Source organism: Dicentrarchus labrax, unplaced genomic scaffold (genome assembly GCF_905237075.1).
Source record: "Dicentrarchus labrax unplaced genomic scaffold, dlabrax2021, whole genome shotgun sequence".
Taxonomy (NCBI): domain Eukaryota; kingdom Metazoa; phylum Chordata; class Actinopteri; family Moronidae; genus Dicentrarchus; species Dicentrarchus labrax.
Window position 1 is genome coordinate 8,828,778 of NW_026136702.1, and position 20,640 is coordinate 8,849,417.

Consider the following 20,640-nt stretch of genomic DNA (forward strand, 5'->3'; position numbering starts at 1 on the left):
TGCTCCTGACACACAAACAAGCTGGCTGTAAAGAAAGGTTTCTGTTAAAACATCTTTTTCACTTCTGATTAATAAACTTACATTACTACTGTACTTAAGTCCAGCTGTATTATAATACACATGCGCTTGTGCATTTATAAAAGTGAGATGTAATAATAAGGAATTTTACACCTTATAATTTATATGATTGCAGATTCTGTCATTCTTATTTTCGTTGTCCACTATACACCAATCAGCCATAACATTATGACCCTGGTGGATCGGACCACACGGGCCAGCCTTTGTTTCCCACATACATTAATGAGCCTTGGCCACCCATGACCCTGTCACCAGTTCACTGCTTTTTTCCTTCCTTGGACCACTTTTGATAGGTACTGACCACTGCAGACCGGGAACACCCCACAAGAGCTGCAGTTTTGGTGATGCTCTGACCCAGTCATCCAGCCATCACAATTTGTCCCTTGTCAAAGTTGCTCAAATCCTCACGCTGCCGATTTTTTCCTGCTTCTAACACATCAACTTAAGGACAAAATCTTTACTTGCTGCCTAATATATCCCACCCACTGACAGGAGCAATGATAACGAGATAATTACTGTTATTCACTTCACCAGTCAGTGGTCATAATGTTATGGCTGATCGTGTATATTGACCGGGAGCAGTGTACTTAGGTTAATGTGAGTCGGCGCATGGACAACCTACCGCAACAGTTTTAAATAAATATCACTTTCCTTTACTGATTCCGCTGCTGTGTCTCTCAAGATCCCAAGAAATGTTTTTTATAATATACTCAGAAATAACCAACAACTCACTTGAGTTGTACTACTTTTGGATAAATAATGAAAACAAGCAGTTCTTACAGATACAGTGCCAGTTCCACAAGAAGGAAGTGACAGCACGTGATACAGCCTCACGGTTTTAAAGTGTGATATGTTTCCTAAGCTGTCCACCAGGTTTCATGGGGGATTTCTGTGAAGTGGATGTTAACGAATGTTGCTCAGCGCCCTGCCACAACGGTGCCATTTGCCAAGATCTTATTAATAGCTACGTCTGCCACTGCAGGTCAGGTGAGTCACTCAGACATCCTGTGAGTCTCTCAATTTACTTTGAAATGAGACAACCAATGCTTTTTAGTAGTTTATTTTACTTTATAAGTCCTTTTACAGGAAACCTTTGTGGCTCAGGAACAAGATAACTAAGACACAGCCTAGATGGATGTTTTACTGTGCCCCAGATGTGGTAGAGTACAGTTTACCATATGTAAAGCATGTTAATACTTAATAGCACACCCGTATTGGATTGAAAGGGGCCATATAAAGTGTCACTAAAGGTTACCATAATGCCTACATAGCTTCTTTGCCTCAAAGCCATTCAAAAGTCATCCACTTTTCTCCAGGGAGAAATTTGTAGTCATACAGTACTAAAAAAGACAGTGATAAAAAGACGATACAGCCTGAACTCATTAAAATGTATGTGGCATCTTACTCTTTAGTGAAAGCCTTTTCTTGTCTTTGTATGTGTGTGAACCCAAAAAGAAGCAAATCAATGTAGGAGAATCTGATTGATATTCACTTCAGAGGGTGGAAGTGGGAGAGCCTGGGCTCACCACGGCACTCTGTGGGCTTTTGTTCCTGGCAGGTTGGACAGGCCTTCACTGTGAGGATGACATTAATGAGTGCCTTCCACAGCCCTGCAACCAGGGGATATGCATTCAGAATGATCCAGGCTATGGCTACACCTGTTTCTGTCGTCCTGGATTTGTGGTGAGGCTCCCCACCTTATTCCCCATCTCCATCTTTTCTTTTAATTAACCTTTACCCTCTTGCCACCTCAACTCTTGAGTTCTCTCATGACACTAATTTACTGAGATGTTAAAACTGTGTGCTTGCTTTTTTATTATTGTTTAATAGTCTAATCATAATTTAGTTATTTGTTACTATTACTTTATATAAAGAATTTACACCCCAAAAAGTTACTCAGGAAAAAAAAAATGCATATTTTAAATTTGAATTTTGCCCATATAATGAAAATAATCTGAATCATCAGTAATAAGATACAATCTAACATCAAAATTTAAAAAAAAAAAACTTGTTTTTGTAACAATGTAATGTTTCCTACTTAATGCAAACTTTATTATTCAAGCTGTAAACATTATGTCCCATTTAGCATCTCATTTAAAGGTTGTTTATTTTACATACACAGGGGAGGAACTGTGAGCACAACTATGATGACTGCCTGTTGAATCCATGTCCAGAAGCATTTTCCTGTGTAGATGGCATCAACAAGGTCAGCTGCCTGCCTCCTGTTACGGATGCTGTTCCCTTGGCGACCATAGTCGAGAACATCACTCGCGGCTCCACACCCAGAGTGCCGACGCCAACACTCAGCCCGGCACCAACAGCTGTGCAATCCACAGGTACAGACCACACTGTGCAGGCATGTACAAATACGTACGTGCATATCCATTTTATGCATTTTATTTACTCCAGTTTATCTCATCTCAGTAAAAACACATGGTTACGTCTAAATAACAGTTTGAGGAAGAGTTAAATTCCAATATTATACAAAAAAGTAAGCAAAGTATTTGAAAAGAAGTCAGAAAAAACACTACATATTTACTGCAGATGAGCTTTACTTTTTTATCTTTCTTAACCCTTTCATTATCTCATGACCCCTCTTGGACTAAACAAGCTAACTTTATCTGTAGTACATAAACTATAGTTCCACGTTCAGCAGTAAAGTTCTGTGTAAATTTTTCTGTGACTTTGGTAGTTTTACTTTTTACTTTTTTACTTATTTGATACTACTGCTGTATATGTTGCTAATAGTACTTATATACTTTTATTTAAAGGTTATATATAACCTTTATCGTCACAGGGGCGTCACACTGAAACACTAGAATCTCAAACCAAAACAATGGGCACTACAGACAATCAGATTCCATTGAAAATAACAGCAGTTAATTGTAACACATAAATAAAAGTAAAACTCTTTATTAGTCTTTCCACAGTCTTTCCAACAATCACCAACAGTTGTTTGGTCAAAAAAATAAACCCTTAATTCCCAGAGTTAGATGAGAAAATAGCCGCCAAACAGGCTGCTATGGCTGCCATGTAACATTAACTAATCCTTGGGGACAAGTGCGCCTGTCCAAGTATGTCCACTAAAAGTGCTTGTTTTTGCCACTGAAAGGCTCAGATTGTTGAAGTGTATGACAGCAGGATCCTTACAGAGCTAGACCTTTTGTTTAACCACACAAACAAACAGCTGTAATATCGCTATTTACTCACGACCAGACTCCAGGGACAAAAAAATATTTTTATTTTTTTATTTCTGTGTATCATTGTTCAACTTCATTCAGTAAACAAAAACAAAAACTCACCAAAACCATCTTTGTTCGTCTTTCCACTGTTCGAACAATCACCAACTCTGTTTTGGCCAGAATAAATCTTTAATCCACTGACATAGACAAGAAAAACAGCAGTTTCAGTCACTCTCCTCAGTTTCACACAAAGGGACTGGCACGTGTATCTAGACTGGCTTTGTAAACAGAGCACAGGCAAGCTACTATAGCAACGCAGCTAAAGGGAGCGTGACGTCATTCTTTTCACGACGCCATTACTCCTCTTTACATAACAAATAATTGTTTGCTGCTGTATTAATGTTTTAAATCTCTTATGTATGTGTGTGTGTGTGTGTGTGTGTGTGTGTGTGTGTATGTATATATCTTCTATATACATAAGAATATATGATATAAGAACATATAACAACATATGAGGGCAAGACTTGCAAAGGAGTATTTTACATTATTGTATTGCTACTTTTACTTAAGTGAAGAATCTGATCACCACTGGGTATATATGCTGCCCTATCTCAAGCAAATTTAATTCCAATTTAGTTTAGTTTCTAATTGTTAAAGATGTGTTCAACTTTAAAGGCTGCATACAATAAAGATGTTTGTTCAAATTAGTTCACTCATTGTTTAACTTGTCTGTGTGTTCAGGATGGTTCTAAATACTTTAAATGTTAACTTTCCTGTATGAGGAAGAACTTTAGATCAACATGATTATAAATCATATTTACATACTATAAAACACAAGTTCATGGCTTCTGTAAAGTGAATCATTTTAATGGAAAATAACTTTGCTACCAAAAGCAATACCTATTACCTTAATGATAGATCATCTTAGATATGGCAATCAACTTAAATTAACATTTATCAAACAAGCCATATATACCATTACAATGTTATTACTTCCATTAACATTATGTGTGCAAGAAAGTGACACTAAATTATTTGAACTGATTAGCCATTACTCCAATCAATTTGTACTGAAGGTGGTCCAGGGATTTATTTTTTTGACAAATTACAAATCTATCCTTCCCTTGTCCTTCCTTCTTTCCACCAAACATTTTTGCTGCAAAAGGTTTGCCAGTTTCAAATGTGAGGAGACTCCCACTGAGCCGGTACTCCAAATGGGATTTTAGAGCCTTTGGAACATAGCAGGAAACGATATATTAGGTTTGATTGAGAGATTGACATAGTTTGTGCAGCTGTGGTGGAAAAAAAAACATCTTGTTAAAAGCTAGTTTTGTGTTGGCCACTAAAGCGCATATTCTGTTTCTATTTGAGATAAATAATTTCAAATAGTGATAAGTCCAATCATGATTGGGTGCTATATCCTTTAACACTCAAATGACACACACAGAACCCAATATGTTATACATTACTGGTATTGGACTCAGTCATCTATGAGAGAGGAGGAATTGGGAGCACTGGGCAGATTGTTACTCCTTGACAGATGAGGTCTGTCTGCCTTTGAAACTGTTCACAGGGCTGTAAAACAGACCTATTGAACACAGACGAGCTTGAACCAATTCAGTGCGACACTCTGAAAATCACTGTGGGCCAAACATAATGGAGTCCTCCCCGGTGCACCTGAGCCAGCCTTCATACAGTGCAAATTGCACTGGTTTACAAAGGGTTAAATACACACACAAGATACTGGTAAAGAAAAACAAACCCTAGCATCTATGCACTGAATCATGTCTTTATTCTTTTATATACAAGTGCATAATCAAAGTAAATAAGTTTTAAAGTAAGAGGACCCAGAAACTCATGAGTTTATCTAACTAGGTCACCATCTAAACGCATGCAGTGCCCTTGGTGCTGCTTGAAATAGACTCAGACAGTGCTCCTTTAAACCTAAGACTGCTCCACAACCTTTGAAATATACCAAGTCAATGGGAATTTGAACATAGAGAGGGTAGTTTATATAGTACACTGGCAGTAGAGAATACCGTTTCACGATAAGAACGAAATAACGTAAATTAAGTCTGACTTTTTCTATACCTTAATTTTTAGTAAAAAATCAATTCAGTTCAGAAGCAAACTAGTAGCAACAAAAGAGAAACCTTATTCCACTGATTGAGATGACTGTCTTCTTTTTTTACCCCCATCTCTGTACATGCAATGCTGAGCTTCACAGTATTTTAGCACTACAATGTGAGAGCTGATGGGAATCTTGAAAGGACACTGCTGGTGGAGGGAGGCTTACTGCAGCTAAGCCACAATTTGGTTGACTTTCCTTGGAGTGATCACCACAGCGCAGGTGAAGCTGTTATCTTTTGCTGCCACGTGTAGCAGAAATGAAATTACTTAAGCTCCTCAAAATCAACTTGATGAGTAAGAGGTTAGCCAGAGGGTCCTTTCAAACATGCAGTACCTGTCTTGGGGCAGTCACCTTGTTAACCTTCAGTTTAACATGCATGCATTTGTTCTGCACGGCGCCAGTTTATGTTAGTTATATATTTTGCTCATAATTGAGTTGGCAGTGCCTGATTAGTGTGCCTATAATCATTTTGATATATTCAGAAACAACTTTGCCAGTGAGTCATAATGGCATTCGCATGATGTGCACAGTTATGAATATTCATGAGTAAAAAAGGCTCGGCAAGATGAAAAAAGCAGTGTCTCAATGTGTCATTTCAGCTGCAGTTTGTGGCCTGTGTGCTCCTGTACAGTAACTGTCAGTGCAGTGTGCAATTTCATCAGTTATTTTTAAAACCAGACAACAAGGATATAATTAGACACTAGATTTGGGGAAAAAAAGCCATATTATATTTAGGATTTGAGTCCTCCGTATGTCTCAGCAGTATAATGATATTTAACTAAATCTTCTTACATCTTGAATGTAACATTTTCTGCCAGTTTTGTAGGCTCAGTACAGAATGACCTTTTGCCTTCCCTCAGGGCTCTGAAATTGCAAGGGTCCAAGAATGGTCTTCGGCAGTATTTTATCTCTGTCCTGTGACAAGTTCAATCAGTCAGTCTATTACCTTACCCAATAAATCAGTGCCGAAACAGGACTCACATCCTGGCTTTTTTTTTAATAAATGGGACATTAAGTCTATATCAATTAAATCTCGCCATCCAGAGTCTATCCTCATATTAATTGATCTCAAGTTCGTATTTCTCCAAATAAATTTCTCTAGTGGAATATCTTGTTCTTTAACCTGACTGACATTTGCACGCTGTCTGTGCAGCAACATGGTGCTCCACCTTTCTAGGTTACATTAAATATGACTCATATCAATTTTCTCACCTCTTTTATGGACATGTATTAAGACTGGGCCTAATTAAATCTGATCTGAAAGATTCCCACTGAGACTACATTTTTTTCCTTTTGAAACTAGAAAAGATTTTGAACAGAGTACAGTACTAAAAACTCCTTGGTCAGCATTATGTTAGCCCCCTTTTTCCTGTTATTATAACAGCAGTAAAGAAAATACTGATACTGCATATCAAGATATTTAAAGTGAGGATGCAGTTAAAATTGTACACATTTACAATTTAGATTCAGTCCCACTAGTTACTTGGAACGTGTGGATGAATAATGTGGTGTGAGAATGTAAGGTAGTGGTAAAAACGGGAGACCTTTGAAGGGGAGACTGAAGCTAACTGCTAATGAGGTATGCTACTGCCTCCTGGCAGCAGCCTCAGACTGCATCAAAGACTACAACAGACTAAACAAGGCTTTAAAATTAATGAATAGCTTTGTCTCTGAGGGGTAATTTCCCATCATCAGCATTGGCAAACCCCATTGTCAGGAGTGAAGCACAAGACAGCACAGCATTGTTGCGGTGTGCATTTATCCTCATTAATTCACAGATCACAGTAGGTCTGCTCCTGATAATTCTCACTTTTTTTGTCAGGGGATTTTCCTCAGGGTGTTGGTCATATTGCTCTCCAGAGAAAATGGGGGTATTTAGGTTAGCTTGTTTGCCAAATGCCCTGAGGGGCCCCACTGTCAGATCAAAGGGGCCCCAGCCTATTAGGACTTGACGTGTAACAAATATTGATAAAGGTCTCACTTGTAGCTGCTCGATTAATCATGGCAACAACTTTAAAGGAGCTTTGCTGATTTCTCTAGTGTAATGATTTTTTTCAGATAAGAACAGACAGAGCATGAGACAGGTGCATCCAGGAATGCTTTTCATTTTAACCGGCTCTCCAGTTTGACTTTCCGGCAACAAATTGCACTACTTCCTTCAAATGAGAAATATATTGAGCATGAGCACCCCTAATGCTTGCCTCCAATTGCAGTCTGAGTCAGTCTTTTAAGTTTGTCTGCGTCACTACCCTCAATAAGCTTGCGGGCAGTGGAACTTTCACTGAAATATCCCATAATTGCCCATTCTCATGGATGATATAAGCCAAGTTATTCCACTATAAAATGAGGCATGTAATAAACTTATATGAATACGTTCATTTCAGCCAAGACTCCTCTCTCGGCTAATATAGTGCTATTTGCATGCTTCACAGCTTTTTGGCAAATAAGACTATTTACAGTATTCCTGTACACTGAGCAACAGGAAAAAACTGTGATGCTACCAAGAGCCCTCAAAGCCTTTTATACTGCTTTCAAAATAATAATTATCTACCTTTTGCCTCTACTTCCCATACTAAATCACATGCACTAGTCTCTTTATGCTGTTTTAGGTAGTGGCAGGCCCGTTCCAAGACAGCAGGGGGCCCTGGGCAAGATTTTCTTTGGGGGCCCTCCTTACTTTGTCTGGAGCTGAGAACTATGAAATAAAACTATACACTTAATATAAACTCACTCTGTGGAACCCTGTTCTAGGGGATCATATGGGGATTGGAATCTCTAGCTAATAAACAAATGCACTAGACTAATTGAGCTAGCTACCCTGACTGACCTGAAGTTAGCTTCAGGCTCGCCGTCTATCTGCAGCAGCTTCAATGCTTCTGAACAGAATTGGCCAATACTCACCTGTGAATTGCAAAAGAATATCAGTAACAATTCCTTCACTTGCTATGAATGACTGGGTTAGCCTGTCAAACACAGTGCTCACAAGTGCTCACTGCTCATGAAAGACATGAATTTCTGACTTCTCCCACTCATACTGCCCGTGCCCACTCGCTGTTACCGTAGGGTACTGCTCACTGCTTGCTGCCTGCTACAGTGCCGCAGTCGCTCAAAACATAGGAAGTGGGGCTACCAATGAATGAGCGGGAATCATTGTCTTGAACAAAGACATCAACAAGTGACTCGAGTCCAGTGAATGAATCAATGCATTATGAGCACTGACAGGTGAAGTGAATAGCACGTATTATCTGGTCATCATGGCACCTGTCGATATATAGGGCAGCAAGTGAACATTTTGTCCTCAAAGTTGATGTGTTAGAAGCCGGAAAAATGGGCAGCGTGAGGATTTGAATGACTTTGACAAGGGCTAAATTGTGATGGTTAGATGACTGGGTCAGAGCATCTCCAACACTGCAGCTCTTATGGGGTGTTCCTGGTCTGCAGTGGTCAGTACCTATCAAAAGTGCTCCAAGGAAGGAAAAGTGAACAGATGGAGTTCATGTGCGGCCAAGGCTCATTGATGTACATGGGGAGCGAAGGCTGGCCCGTGTGGTCCGACAAGCTACTGTAGCTCAAATTGCTGAAAAAGTTAATGATGGTTCTGATAGAAATCTTTCACAGTGCATTGCAGTTTGCTGCGCAGGGGGTTTATAACTTTATTATGGCTGATCTGTGTATACATGATGATCGGTAATGTATTTGAAGAAGTGAAGTTTGCGGGGCAGGCAGCACTAGCTGTCAAACGTGCATGTACTATAATGGAGTGTCATGGAGAAAACTAACTACTATATAAACTATATTTTGGATTTACATGGGTCACCGCAAAGGAAATGATTCTGTGAAAACTGCTCTTCACTGCTACACAACGCAAAACACACACCCTCGAATTAGAACTTCTGCTGTCTGTCTTCATTTGCTTCATTTTCCTCTTGGCCGTGCCAGAGACATACTTACATTTTGGATGCAGCACTTTTTTTTTTACGTACTTTTTTATCGTACCTTAGCAGCATAATGATTAATTAGACAGTTGCTGCAGCACCTGTGCTAATCAAATCCATCCACTGACATGCTCTATCGACTGACATGATTTGTGAGGTCCTACGCAATTGCGTATTCAGCATAAAGTGCGGGCCGGTGCTCGGAACAGGTCGCATTTACATTTTATGCAGCAACAGTAGTGTGTGAAACAGGAAACAAACAAAGGAAAAGAAAGTCCATGTTCAAGCCTCAGTAGCAACAAGAATCTGCCCTGCTGAGGTGTCCTTAGCCAGAAGACTCTGAATCTTTAATAATTCTGAGGTTGCTGTTCTGTATCTCACCCAGTGCACTGACCTCCCTGTGGAGGAAGTGAGTGAAAAGTTGAATTCTTCTTTCAGGGATCAATAGAGAATCAGCAGAATTTACTGTAAAGATGCATAAACTGCAGTCTGTCTTGCTTTTGTTTACCCTTTTCCCCACATTTCAGATTTCGATATTTTTTTATTTCCTAGATTCAAGCTACGTTCAGTACTTTGGGAATTCATACCTGGAGTTTGAGGGTTTTGACCTCAGCACACTCAACAACATTACTGTGAGATTTCAAACTCGGGCAGCCCGGGGAACTATACTTTATGTGGACCAAGGACCTGCTAACAGTGATTTCTTCTTCATGAAACTCTTCATCCTGGATGGACTCTTGCAGGTAAAAACTCAAGTTGAGTAGTTATAATGCATTCACTACATCAGTCTTCCTCATGTTTGCCCAAAGTTAGCTATTGCACGGTTAGATTATACAGTTCATATAATAGTTTAAACTCTCTCTGTTTCAGTATGCCTTTTCCTGCAACGAAGAGGAAGAGGTTACACAGATCAGTACATTAATTCATGTTAATGATGGCAATGTTCACATTGTTAATATCAGGTATGTTCTTTTTTTACATTTTCAATTAACCTTGTGAAGCTGGGTGTTGTGAACTGACCACAATGCAGATCTGAACATTCAGATCTGTGTTGCGGTCAGTTCATATTCAGCTTGTGTATAGAAAAAGAAATGCAGCTGCAATGTGAGAAAAAAGTAAGTAAGTAAGTTACAATTTAATTTTACAGCTTTTAATTTACAGGGTGTATTAGACATCAAGACATCAACCCCAGATGCAATGTGTTAAGTATCTCTTTCAGGCATGAATATTTCTATTGAGAAAATAGAAGCATATTCACGATAAGCTACTTAGTAATATACCAATTCTGTTTGAATAGTGTTAGCACCTCAGGTTGTATTAAGTTGATCCTTGGTTATCCACTCATTTCAAGTACAGCAGACTTTTTTTAGAGACGGGCTGTAACTAATACCGGGGGAGGATATATAATTGGCAGAAATCACCAGGCTGAGAATTTAGATTTTATTACGAATGGGCAAATGGGCTTACATTTTAAAGAACTAAAACAAACGTCAGAATGTGCCTATTAAAATGCATTAGTGATCACTGACCATGTTTTATTGGCTGTTCTAAAGTCTTCATTTGCAGTTTTTCATTACGAAAAGATTAACAAGCAAGAGCTGAGCACAAAATCAATGTTTAAATGATTTAAAGTGAGGCTGTGGCCCCTTTAGTTATATTGTTCCTAAGCCCATGTGCAATCTTGCTGCCAGCCCTCTCCATTATATTCTGACATGTGGAAGATTGTGGTTTAGTTTCAAGACACAAAGTTTATTATGTATGAGCTGGAAGCTGAAGCAAAATGGCTAATGTTCAGCTCGCTTTAAAATCAGTTTACTTGTTGTTAAATAAAGTCCCTATACTCTGCTTAAATGCAAAGAGGCCATTTCATCTTTTTTTTAAGTAGTTATTTTTTGACAAAGATGATAATTTGTAAAACACTGTTCTTTTTTGTTACACTAATCTAAAAGCTTGAGATTGAGAGAATGAAAAAGAACTGAATTAAGCTTTACTGAAGATGAAATTATAAAAGAGAAGAACAGATAAAAGGAAAGGTACTGCAGGTGATTATGAACAAACTGTGCCAAAGGTGAGCAAATTATTTCCTGTCCAAGCAAAACTGAGTGGGAAGGTTGCCTCATGTTTCTTGGCAGAAAGCTGCACTGCCCTAAATATGCAAGTGCATCTAGAAAGGCCTATCAGGTTTAAGGACTATGAGGCTCCACCTCTGTTTTTTTTCTGCAAGAAAAATACAACAGCAGTATGAATCAATCATAATGTTCTGTACCAACCCCTTGGAGACATTGCAAGAAAGAGAGCTGTCATAACTAGAGGGTTGGGAGTATGGAAAAATGGTTCCTGGTGTCACAAAGCAAATTCTTTGTAATTGTCTGATGGCCGAGTCCGTCCATCTTTGTCTGATTTGACCCAGAGCTACAACACCATGGCCATCCTCAACGTCACCGCCTAACTCATTATAGACTTTTAATATATCTTCCCGTCAAAGACGCTTTTCAATATGTTAAATAGAAACCCAGTGGGGCTGACTTCTCAAGGACAGTGAGCACGGTGCCCTCTGGCTGCTGGCCAGGCCGCTCTGGCAGACTGCTTCTAAATTAACCGCTTCTCCACGCTGGCTCTAGAGGAAGGACTTGTGCAGCTCGGAGTTAGTGCCCCGAGTGTTTAGCCGGCATATGCAACAGCCTGCAAAGTACAGGCTTAACAAATCAGACTAGATTGCTTTGTGGACCTCCTAACTTCCGCTCAGGGAACAAGGGGTATTGTGAGACACTGGAGAGGAGAGTGTGCATCTGTGGCCTGAGAACCCTCAAGCTGCAGATGGTTAGTCCAGAATCTGCACTTAGGTAATTATCTGCTCTCCCCTGTTGTTTCAAAGTGGAGAATTGGTTTTTGAAATCTATGAATGGCTGTGGGGCGGGTCCAAAATAGTTGTGTGAAGGCACATACCTAGAGAAAACAAAATGGAGTTCAGCGGTAACACCTCAGAAAAGGATTGTGATTAATGAGTGCATCAACAGAGTAAACAAAACAATTACACGCATTTACCACAGTTTTTAAATCTCAGTGTTCAGTATTTCACTCTACTATTTCAGAACTTTTAATTCGCCATGTTTTTATGTGCAACTACAAAACAGATTTTTCATATTTGCAAGTTGAAGTTGCCAATGTCAATCGCAGTAGTTCACCTCAAAGGCATTTTTCCTGCTCTTAATGGTTTGAGAATCCTTTTTTTTTCAGAAACCATAGAAAACCTTTCTCTTTGGCATAATGGGGAATATATATATATATATATATATAAGGCCCCAAAAGCACTTTACTTTTTAACTTAAGTTTCCGAAAGTTTCCGAAGACAGAGACCAGGGACTTGTGTGCTTATGTGAAATAATGATCCCTTGGTACTACACACTTCTTCTCAACACTAAATGTCATGTTGAAAACATTTAATTTAAAACAGTAACTGGTATACCTGTAGTTGCTGAACTGTTGACGTGACATGTTCACACTCTTTTTATAGACAACATCTGACCCCCTGTGAAGCAGAGCTAACGCTTTCTGGTCATAAGAAAATCAAAAGTACAGCAAGTAATTACTGGTTGGGACACATGATGCAAAGATTAAACCACGTCTTTACAGGTGGTCTGCCACAACAATATATACCCAATCAGGTAAGTACAGTGTGGTTTCTCTTCTACCTGCTGATATCATAAGGTTCTAAAAGACATGCATGCTAAAAAGTTGAATGTTAAATAAGCTGTACTTGAAACCGCACTACATACAGATTTGATAAAAATATAGCCTGTAGTATACAGTATGTACTACACACTATATACTGCATTTATCAGTAGCATGTATTAGGTGGTTCCCACTAAAAGCCTATCATTAAAACTGTAAAAGGTGGAAAAGAACTGCTTAAATCAATGAGTTGTCTGAATAAACCATTTTTTTTGGGTGTTTTTTTAGAGAGCGAAACCTTTCCACAACTATACTGGCTGCATTGAAGTAATTGAAATTAATAAACGGAGGAGCTTTTACACATCCGATGCCATCGCCGGCAGCAACATAGACCGATGCAGGTAAAGTCTCTGGATTAAAAAAAAACAAAAAAAGAATGGCTTCATCATGTTCTCGTCTTTTGATTAAATTTTCACCGAGTATCTGTTGTTTATCGTTAGTGAAACATGGTTTTTAGTTTTTCTAAGCTCATGCACAAAAAAGAAAAATCACCCCAACACATTACCACACTTTTGATGGTTTGATAATTTAGTATAAAACAAGCACCAACAGTCACATTTTATTTATTCTGATGCAGTGGAGAAAATCTGACCACTTATTGTGATGAATAATACTTGAGTTTTCCTCTCTCTCTGGGATTGTACTCAAAAATCTGTCTACTTGGTAAATGACTGCACTTTACAAATACTTTTCATTTAAAGGCTGAAATTAGCTGCACACAAATTTAGTTTGTATCTTTAGCCTTAAAAGCAAATAATGTGAAATTAGATTTTTGTCCACTTAAACCACACAAACTTTTGTTCCATTTTACAGATATACCTTGTACGCCATAGAAGCCTTCACAACAAGTTCCTCAAGTTTGACAACTCAATCAACCACCTTAGACACAGTGAGCACAACAACAATGGCAGCTCCCACACAAACACCAAAACATCCTCTGCGTGAACCTCAAGTTTGCCGTGACGGTTTCTGCCGCAACGGAGGAACATGTCATCCGCTGCAGCTGCCTGGTGGAGCTCTGCCTTCCTGTCACTGCCCGCTACATTTTACTGGAACTTTTTGTGAGAAAGGTAAGCCTGGAATTTTTTTGTTTTTAGCTGACAGTGTTTCCCAGTTTTTATAACACACACACACACACACACACACACACACACACACACACACAGCAGTAAAAAGCTTAAAAACGTACTGTACCGTGACCTCCACAGTGGTATCATCAAGAGCCAGCCAACAAATTATATTGGTTAATATATGCTGAGCCTCTTTGGCTAATAGGTTTCACTATGAGGGAGAATAGAGTCAGCTGCAATAGGAATTTTGAGTGATGTGAATTATTCAGGATATGATTAATGAAATGAAAGATCCATATAAGCAGCTTGAACCATCGCTGTGTGTCCATGTTCACCTCCAACACTTACTGAGAATGAGAAGACGACCTTGCAGCACTCGCTCAACATTCAGCCAAAGCTCTCACCCCTGTCCCCACCAAAAATATTTATTTTCTACCAACCAGTCTGACACTAATATTAAGGAGACAGCAGTACTAGACACACATACTAAGGAGTATTTCCTTCGCACATTTCTTCTCAGTGCACTTGTGATGTAGCAACTGACATCCCTTTCTGCCTCTCTTGCCATGCATGATGTCCTCTGACAGTGTAGAAAACAGCATCCTGTATTTTGCTGTTCTAGTCATTCTCTGTCAGTGACAGAAGCAGTAACACTGGAGTTGAGAATTAATTGCATGTGTGCTTGATAAGGCAAGCCAAGCTGCTTACAAGTGGGATGCATTTCAGATGGTGTGTTATGATATTCAGTCCCCTGCACTAGCTATAGTATATGATCGTAATTACATTTTTATTACAATTACATGAGTTAAATCAACTATGGTATTAAAAAACACAAAAGCAAAAGTGTAGGCTTAGGCTAGTTTAGGTTAGTTTGTCGCGTGTCACAGCCCAGACAAAGATGGGTGACCGGACAAGTTTACAAGGTGCGAGCAAGCATATTTATTTACAAAAATAATGATAAAGAAGGAGAAAACAATGGACACAAATAATCAGTAATGTATGCATGTGTGTGAATGTCTGTGACAACCAGTGCCTGAATTGGACCAGAAAAGGTACCAGTACCCTGATTCAGCATGGGGCTGAAAGAATCAAAGTAGTTATTTTTATACAGTTATTTCACTGCTTTTATTTTCTACTCCACAGTGGTGGGTACGGCTCATGCTCATCTGAGTGCTCAATAAGAAGTAAGGGTACTGAAGTGGGCAAAAATCAGTGCCGGTACTCAGTACTGGTCAGTACTGGTCCATTTCAGGCACTGCTTATTATGTTGAAAAAAATACACTGCCCTAGCACATCCACTGTGTATTGCAATGTCAAAACTTATAGTGGAAGCTACTAGTGTTTATAGTAATATTAGCGGGTCTATTCGGCTCTTTATTAGATTAAGGGAAGTTTCACTACCCCAGCCAAAGTTGTCCAGTGAATAAAATTGTTTGAAAACGCAAATAAGTATTTAACCAAAGCACCTAAATGGAGTTATGTTACAATAAAGTACAGTAACAGTCTGATCTTACATTGCTCCTCAACCGTGCAGGGACAAATTAACTTCACACAACAGTAAAAAGCTGTTTCTAGGTTTTACAAGATTTGTGTTTTAAAACAAGTCAACAGAAGACACTGAAAAGAATGTCGGACACAACGTTTTCACCCAACTCATGAAAGTAACATTCACTTAATTAGCTAGCAAGCAAAACCCACAGTCATGGGCTAGAAAATAGGACGAGTAATGAAGTTAATTGTAAAATAAAAGTAAAAATAACTTAATTTAAAGTTTGCCACTGTTATCATTGTAAACTATACACTGTGCCACGTTTGAGAGCAGAAAGCCTTATCTGTTGCACTTCTCCCCTCCTCTGCAACCTATCGAGCATTGCACTAATAATGCCTTCAGTCATGGGGTTCATATAAGGAGCTTTGGATAACAGTAGTCACCAAATGTCATATGTGCTGTACATTTTAAGCCTGGGGAATATTGTAAGCGAAAAAGAATTTGCATTACAAAGAGTTGCAATCATGAAAGCTGGATTGATCTTCACCTTCACAATGCCTGAGCATGATTTTGGCTGATAACATAACCTTGTATTTACAGAATATATGAAAATCTGCCACTCACAGTTAAAGTTAACAGTCATTTGACATGGCTTGAGCAGCCTGTGTGCACCTGACACCTTTATTTGACACCTCTGCCATGCGTTCCAAAAATGCTAATTTACAGGTGTTTAAGTAATCTACTGAAATGTTATTTGTCTCTCCAGGCACTGTAACAAAAATGATGCTATTTTTAAGAGTTCACTCTCATTTGTTTTTCCCATGGGAGACAGCTACGTTGAGTAAAAGCGGTACCCCCCTCTGCTTACATGACAGAGATGCTGCTTTTCCGAGCCAATTATTATTATAAGTCGGTCCAACTTCTAAACAGCTAGTAGAGAATAAAGAATATGAATCATTCATCGATTCATTGACTCTTTTATTCATTCATTTATTTCTCACCATTGTAGCTTTCAGGTTCAGGGAAGAGTAATTACTAGTGTGATGCAAAATATCATCACATGTGACTGCAGCATAATAACCAGTTGCATGGACATATTGCCTGCGTGACAATGTGCAAGCTTAAGGCTAACCTTGCTAATTGGACTTTAACCCTGATAACCCAAAGATGCATTATAACCAGAATATTCAATGTAATGATACACAATAACACAATATATACAGCAAATTCCCATCACCATACCTGTGAAATGAATCAGATGTTAAGCTTGATTTGATAATCCATTTTTAAACTTTTTTTCTGATCAATCATTTCAAAAAAGTAATGGGATTTACCCTCTATGGCCATAAAATAAGTTCCTGCTTATCCCTCAACTTGTCACACATAAACTTTTACTTTAAATACCAGCAGTGGCCTTTTAGAGTCATTTCTGCTGAGTTTGAGGAATTGCTACTCCTCAAAAAGCAGTTCAGTCTCTCAGGTTTAACAGAGTGCAATCTCATATGAGCACTCATCCAACGATGTGCTTTGCAACACTAGTTCTGATAGCCCGCAGACGGAGTCCGGAGGCTGTTTATATGCTGACAAAGTCTTTGGATGTGTTTTGCTATGGCAACTTTGCTGGGTTACAACCTTGTCCTCACATCTTGTTGAATTAAGAATAGACACAAGAGAAGAATAAAGCAAGTCACCCCTGCTCTCAGTTAATTATAGATTTGTCATCCTACCCGGTGACTAATGACATGGACCTGTGTCCTAGATGAAATGCTGACATGTCATACAGTATTCAACAAAGAGAAATATCCCAATGCACATGAATCTTCAAGAGTGAGTAATATGCTACTGATGTAATTCATCTTAGAAATACATGATCTTAAATGTAGCCTAACAGTTGATCTTTTGACTTAATGTGATATAAAGAACATGGAGGGCGTGACTGTACGTGAAACTATTATGATTGGCGACTTTGTCAAGTTGAGTCAGTTTTATTTATTTTGGCACAATCGCGGATCACAAATTTGCTGGACGTTACAATCTGTACAACACCCTTGGATCAGATTAGTAAAAACTCCCACATACCTCCCACTGAAATAGTGTCACAGTATTTTGAATGGCAGTGTTGTAAAATTGCATATTATATTTGTTGGTTTGTTTTGTTTAACATAGATACAGATGAATATAATGTAATGTATAAAGAGTGTATAGCTTGTAGCCCCCACCCCTGGTTAGGCTTTTACATAGAGTTAAAACAACTAAAAAAATCAATAAGACTAATTTTTGGATAAACTACTAGTACTTTACTTCAGTGTTTAAATATTTTCCTGCTTCATATTTCTACTCCACCATATCTTAACGACCACAATGTGGAGTAAAACATACATTATTTGTATGTCAGCTGTAGTTACTGTGCAGATGAGGGGTTTTCATACAAAACATAATAATGATTATTAGGTGTTATTGATGAAATTTAATGTACTGTTGAAACTACAAAGCAGTATATAAACTACGTAAAATTAGCTCTGCCTTGATCAGCTACAGCATTTAAACAGCATTTAATGCATCATAAATAATAATACAATACAATATATATAATAGAACAGAAAAAAAAAACAATACTCACAGTACTTGAGTATTTTTTTTACCTTCTGGTATTCCTACATCTACCAAAGTAAAGGATCTGAGTACTTCCTCCACCTCTTACACCAGAGGATCCTACAGTCACTACTCAGTGATGGATTAAGACTACAACAGGGATTGACATATTCATATTTTAATGCCCAGTAAAGCTTCAAATTCCCCATTGCAGTTAAAATGTCAGGTGTCATACTATCAAATACTGTCACACTGGGAGAGATTTACATGCCTTTCTCAGGTAATATTACACACAGAATGTCTGCACACATCCAATTTATCACCATATCAGCTAAATCACTACAATTACAGTATATAGGTGTTTTTTTTTATTTTTAGCACACAAAGAATGGCAATCCAAAGCAGCTTTCAGACTTACTTCCCTGTGAGATTTAGTAGTTTTCTTTTGTGCGGCCCGTGCATAAGAAGCTTCAAGCCTGACATGTGGGCACTATGAGTCTTGCTCTCTTATGTTTGGACTCTGGGGCTGCATCTCTGGCTGTGTTTACCGTAGTCCAGGCCAGTGCCTGGTGGTTGAGTGAGTATTTGATATCAAGTAGCCAACCATAAGACAGGTTTTGTCAAGATAAAGCCATTTCATCTAGGTATTTCAGAGTTTTAGGCTGTGATAAATTGTCTCTTTAAAGAAGACACAGTAGGTCGTAGACCGTTCCAGAGACATTCTGTTAAGTATGTAAGCATTCAATTGAAAGTTAAGTGATCACAAAAATTAGTTACGGAGTAAATGGCTGCAAGGTAAGGAAGTAGGCAAAAAAGACAAAACCAGTGAGGCAGGAAATTATTCAGACTTGGTCTGTATTGATCATGACCTCCTTCTATGGCTCATTACCTTATGTCCTTACTTCTCACACATTTAAAGCTGTGATGTAGGATGTTGGCCAGAGAGCAATAATAAAATGAAAGTTGAGGACCCAGTTTTGTCCCATTTATGTCTTTTCAACAACTTTTTTGAACCACGACATCAATCCAAATAAGACTGTGCACTCTTTTCTTCTCATTTAAAGTGCTGTTTTGTTTTGGTGTAAATTATTTCAAAAGTTGGCTTTTTCAAATGAGTTGCTTCTAAATTTTCTTTTGACATTTTACATTTAATCTAAACCCACCAATTACCCATATTCATTTGGAACAATAAAAATGTTTTTTATTTATAACAATATTCAACAGCAAAATGACAACATGAGGTACTTAATTGACTGTGATTAAATTTGATGTGTGTAATTTCACAAAAATTATAAAATATAAATTCTCCCTGGGTGCAGGTAATATTTTCACGGATTAGGACCAGAAATAATCTTTCCTGTAAATGTAGTGAGGAAGAACAAAAAATAATGTTTTCAGTGTTTGACATTAATGGGACCTGATGAGGGGTTGTCGGCTTCCTGCTTTGCCAACACACTGGCTCGATGCTGCCAGCTCTTTTTGTGGGCATCTAGTGTGTGTTTGCTGTAATTGCTGGTGCCTTTAAAAATGAGCCAGCTCAATCTGCCTTACTCAGAAATTGCCAACAACCATTACAGGATTGATTCATCATTTTCAACCGAAGGAAACTGCTCCTTCCATAACGAAAGAAACTGTTTTTATGTTCTCTTTGTAATTTAAAGTATTGGCTTTCATGTCTGCTCCACATAATTCTCTGCACAACTCAGAAGAGTCATCCACTGTGATTGGTCAGGAAAAGAAGAAGAGTTGGAAAGTGGCAGAGTACACAGGTGAACAAGATTATGACCATTGGAAAAATGATACGACAAGAAACTATTCTCAAGTGTTTTGGTCTCGTAACTGATCATTAAGCTGGACCAAGGCCACTGAGCAGTCCTTGTCAAACCCGGCAATTTCACTTACTATATAACTGGGCTTCTTTTCATAGCCTCCTTACAGCCATTTTCAGAAAAGGCTGTTGACGTGAATGACTTACACAGGAATTGCGTTATCCCTGCTGTCATAAATAAACCGATTGCACCACTGTCCACCAGTATGGTCTGAGTCACAGATAAAGCAGTTCAGCAGTGAATTACAAAAATATATACATGGTAATAATGGTGTGCATTGATTTGATAGGCCATTTTATATTTGAGTAAGGCTTAACCTGATTTCACACAATCAGAGTATATGAACCTATACACTGAATTGTGACATTCACATGTGTTAACAGCCACATAAACGTTACTTGAGTAAGTTCTTCCTGCATTTGACATTGATTGCGCCTCAGTTAAATCGCTACCATTGCCACTGTTAAGCCAATCATCGAAACTTTCAACTTTGACCATACATTATATGTTACATCCTTAACAAATTTGTCAGTATTCTTTGTAATGCTTTTCTTTTACTTTCTAGTCTGTTCTAAATGTTGTCAGTCATTCACAGGTCTGCC

The 20,640-nt window shown here is 38.4% G+C and overlaps 1 protein-coding gene across 4 annotated transcripts in view; it reads left to right on the forward strand.

Moving 5' to 3' along the window:
- Positions 1–20,640, forward strand: part of eys (eyes shut homolog) — a 153,996-nt gene that overhangs the window by 85,468 nt on the left and 47,888 nt on the right. For all 4 annotated transcript variants that reach the window (XM_051422200.1, XM_051422210.1, XM_051422219.1 and 1 more), the window contains 8 exons: positions 941–1,065; positions 1,637–1,761; positions 2,201–2,414; positions 9,879–10,069; positions 10,197–10,288; positions 12,841–12,991; positions 13,287–13,399; positions 13,872–14,128. In XM_051422200.1, the coding sequence (XP_051278160.1) occupies positions 941–1,065; positions 1,637–1,761; positions 2,201–2,414; positions 9,879–10,069; positions 10,197–10,288; positions 12,841–12,991; positions 13,287–13,399; positions 13,872–14,128 (1,268 nt within the window). The remainder of the gene's footprint in view (positions 1–940; positions 1,066–1,636; positions 1,762–2,200; positions 2,415–9,878; positions 10,070–10,196; positions 10,289–12,840; positions 12,992–13,286; positions 13,400–13,871; positions 14,129–20,640) is intronic.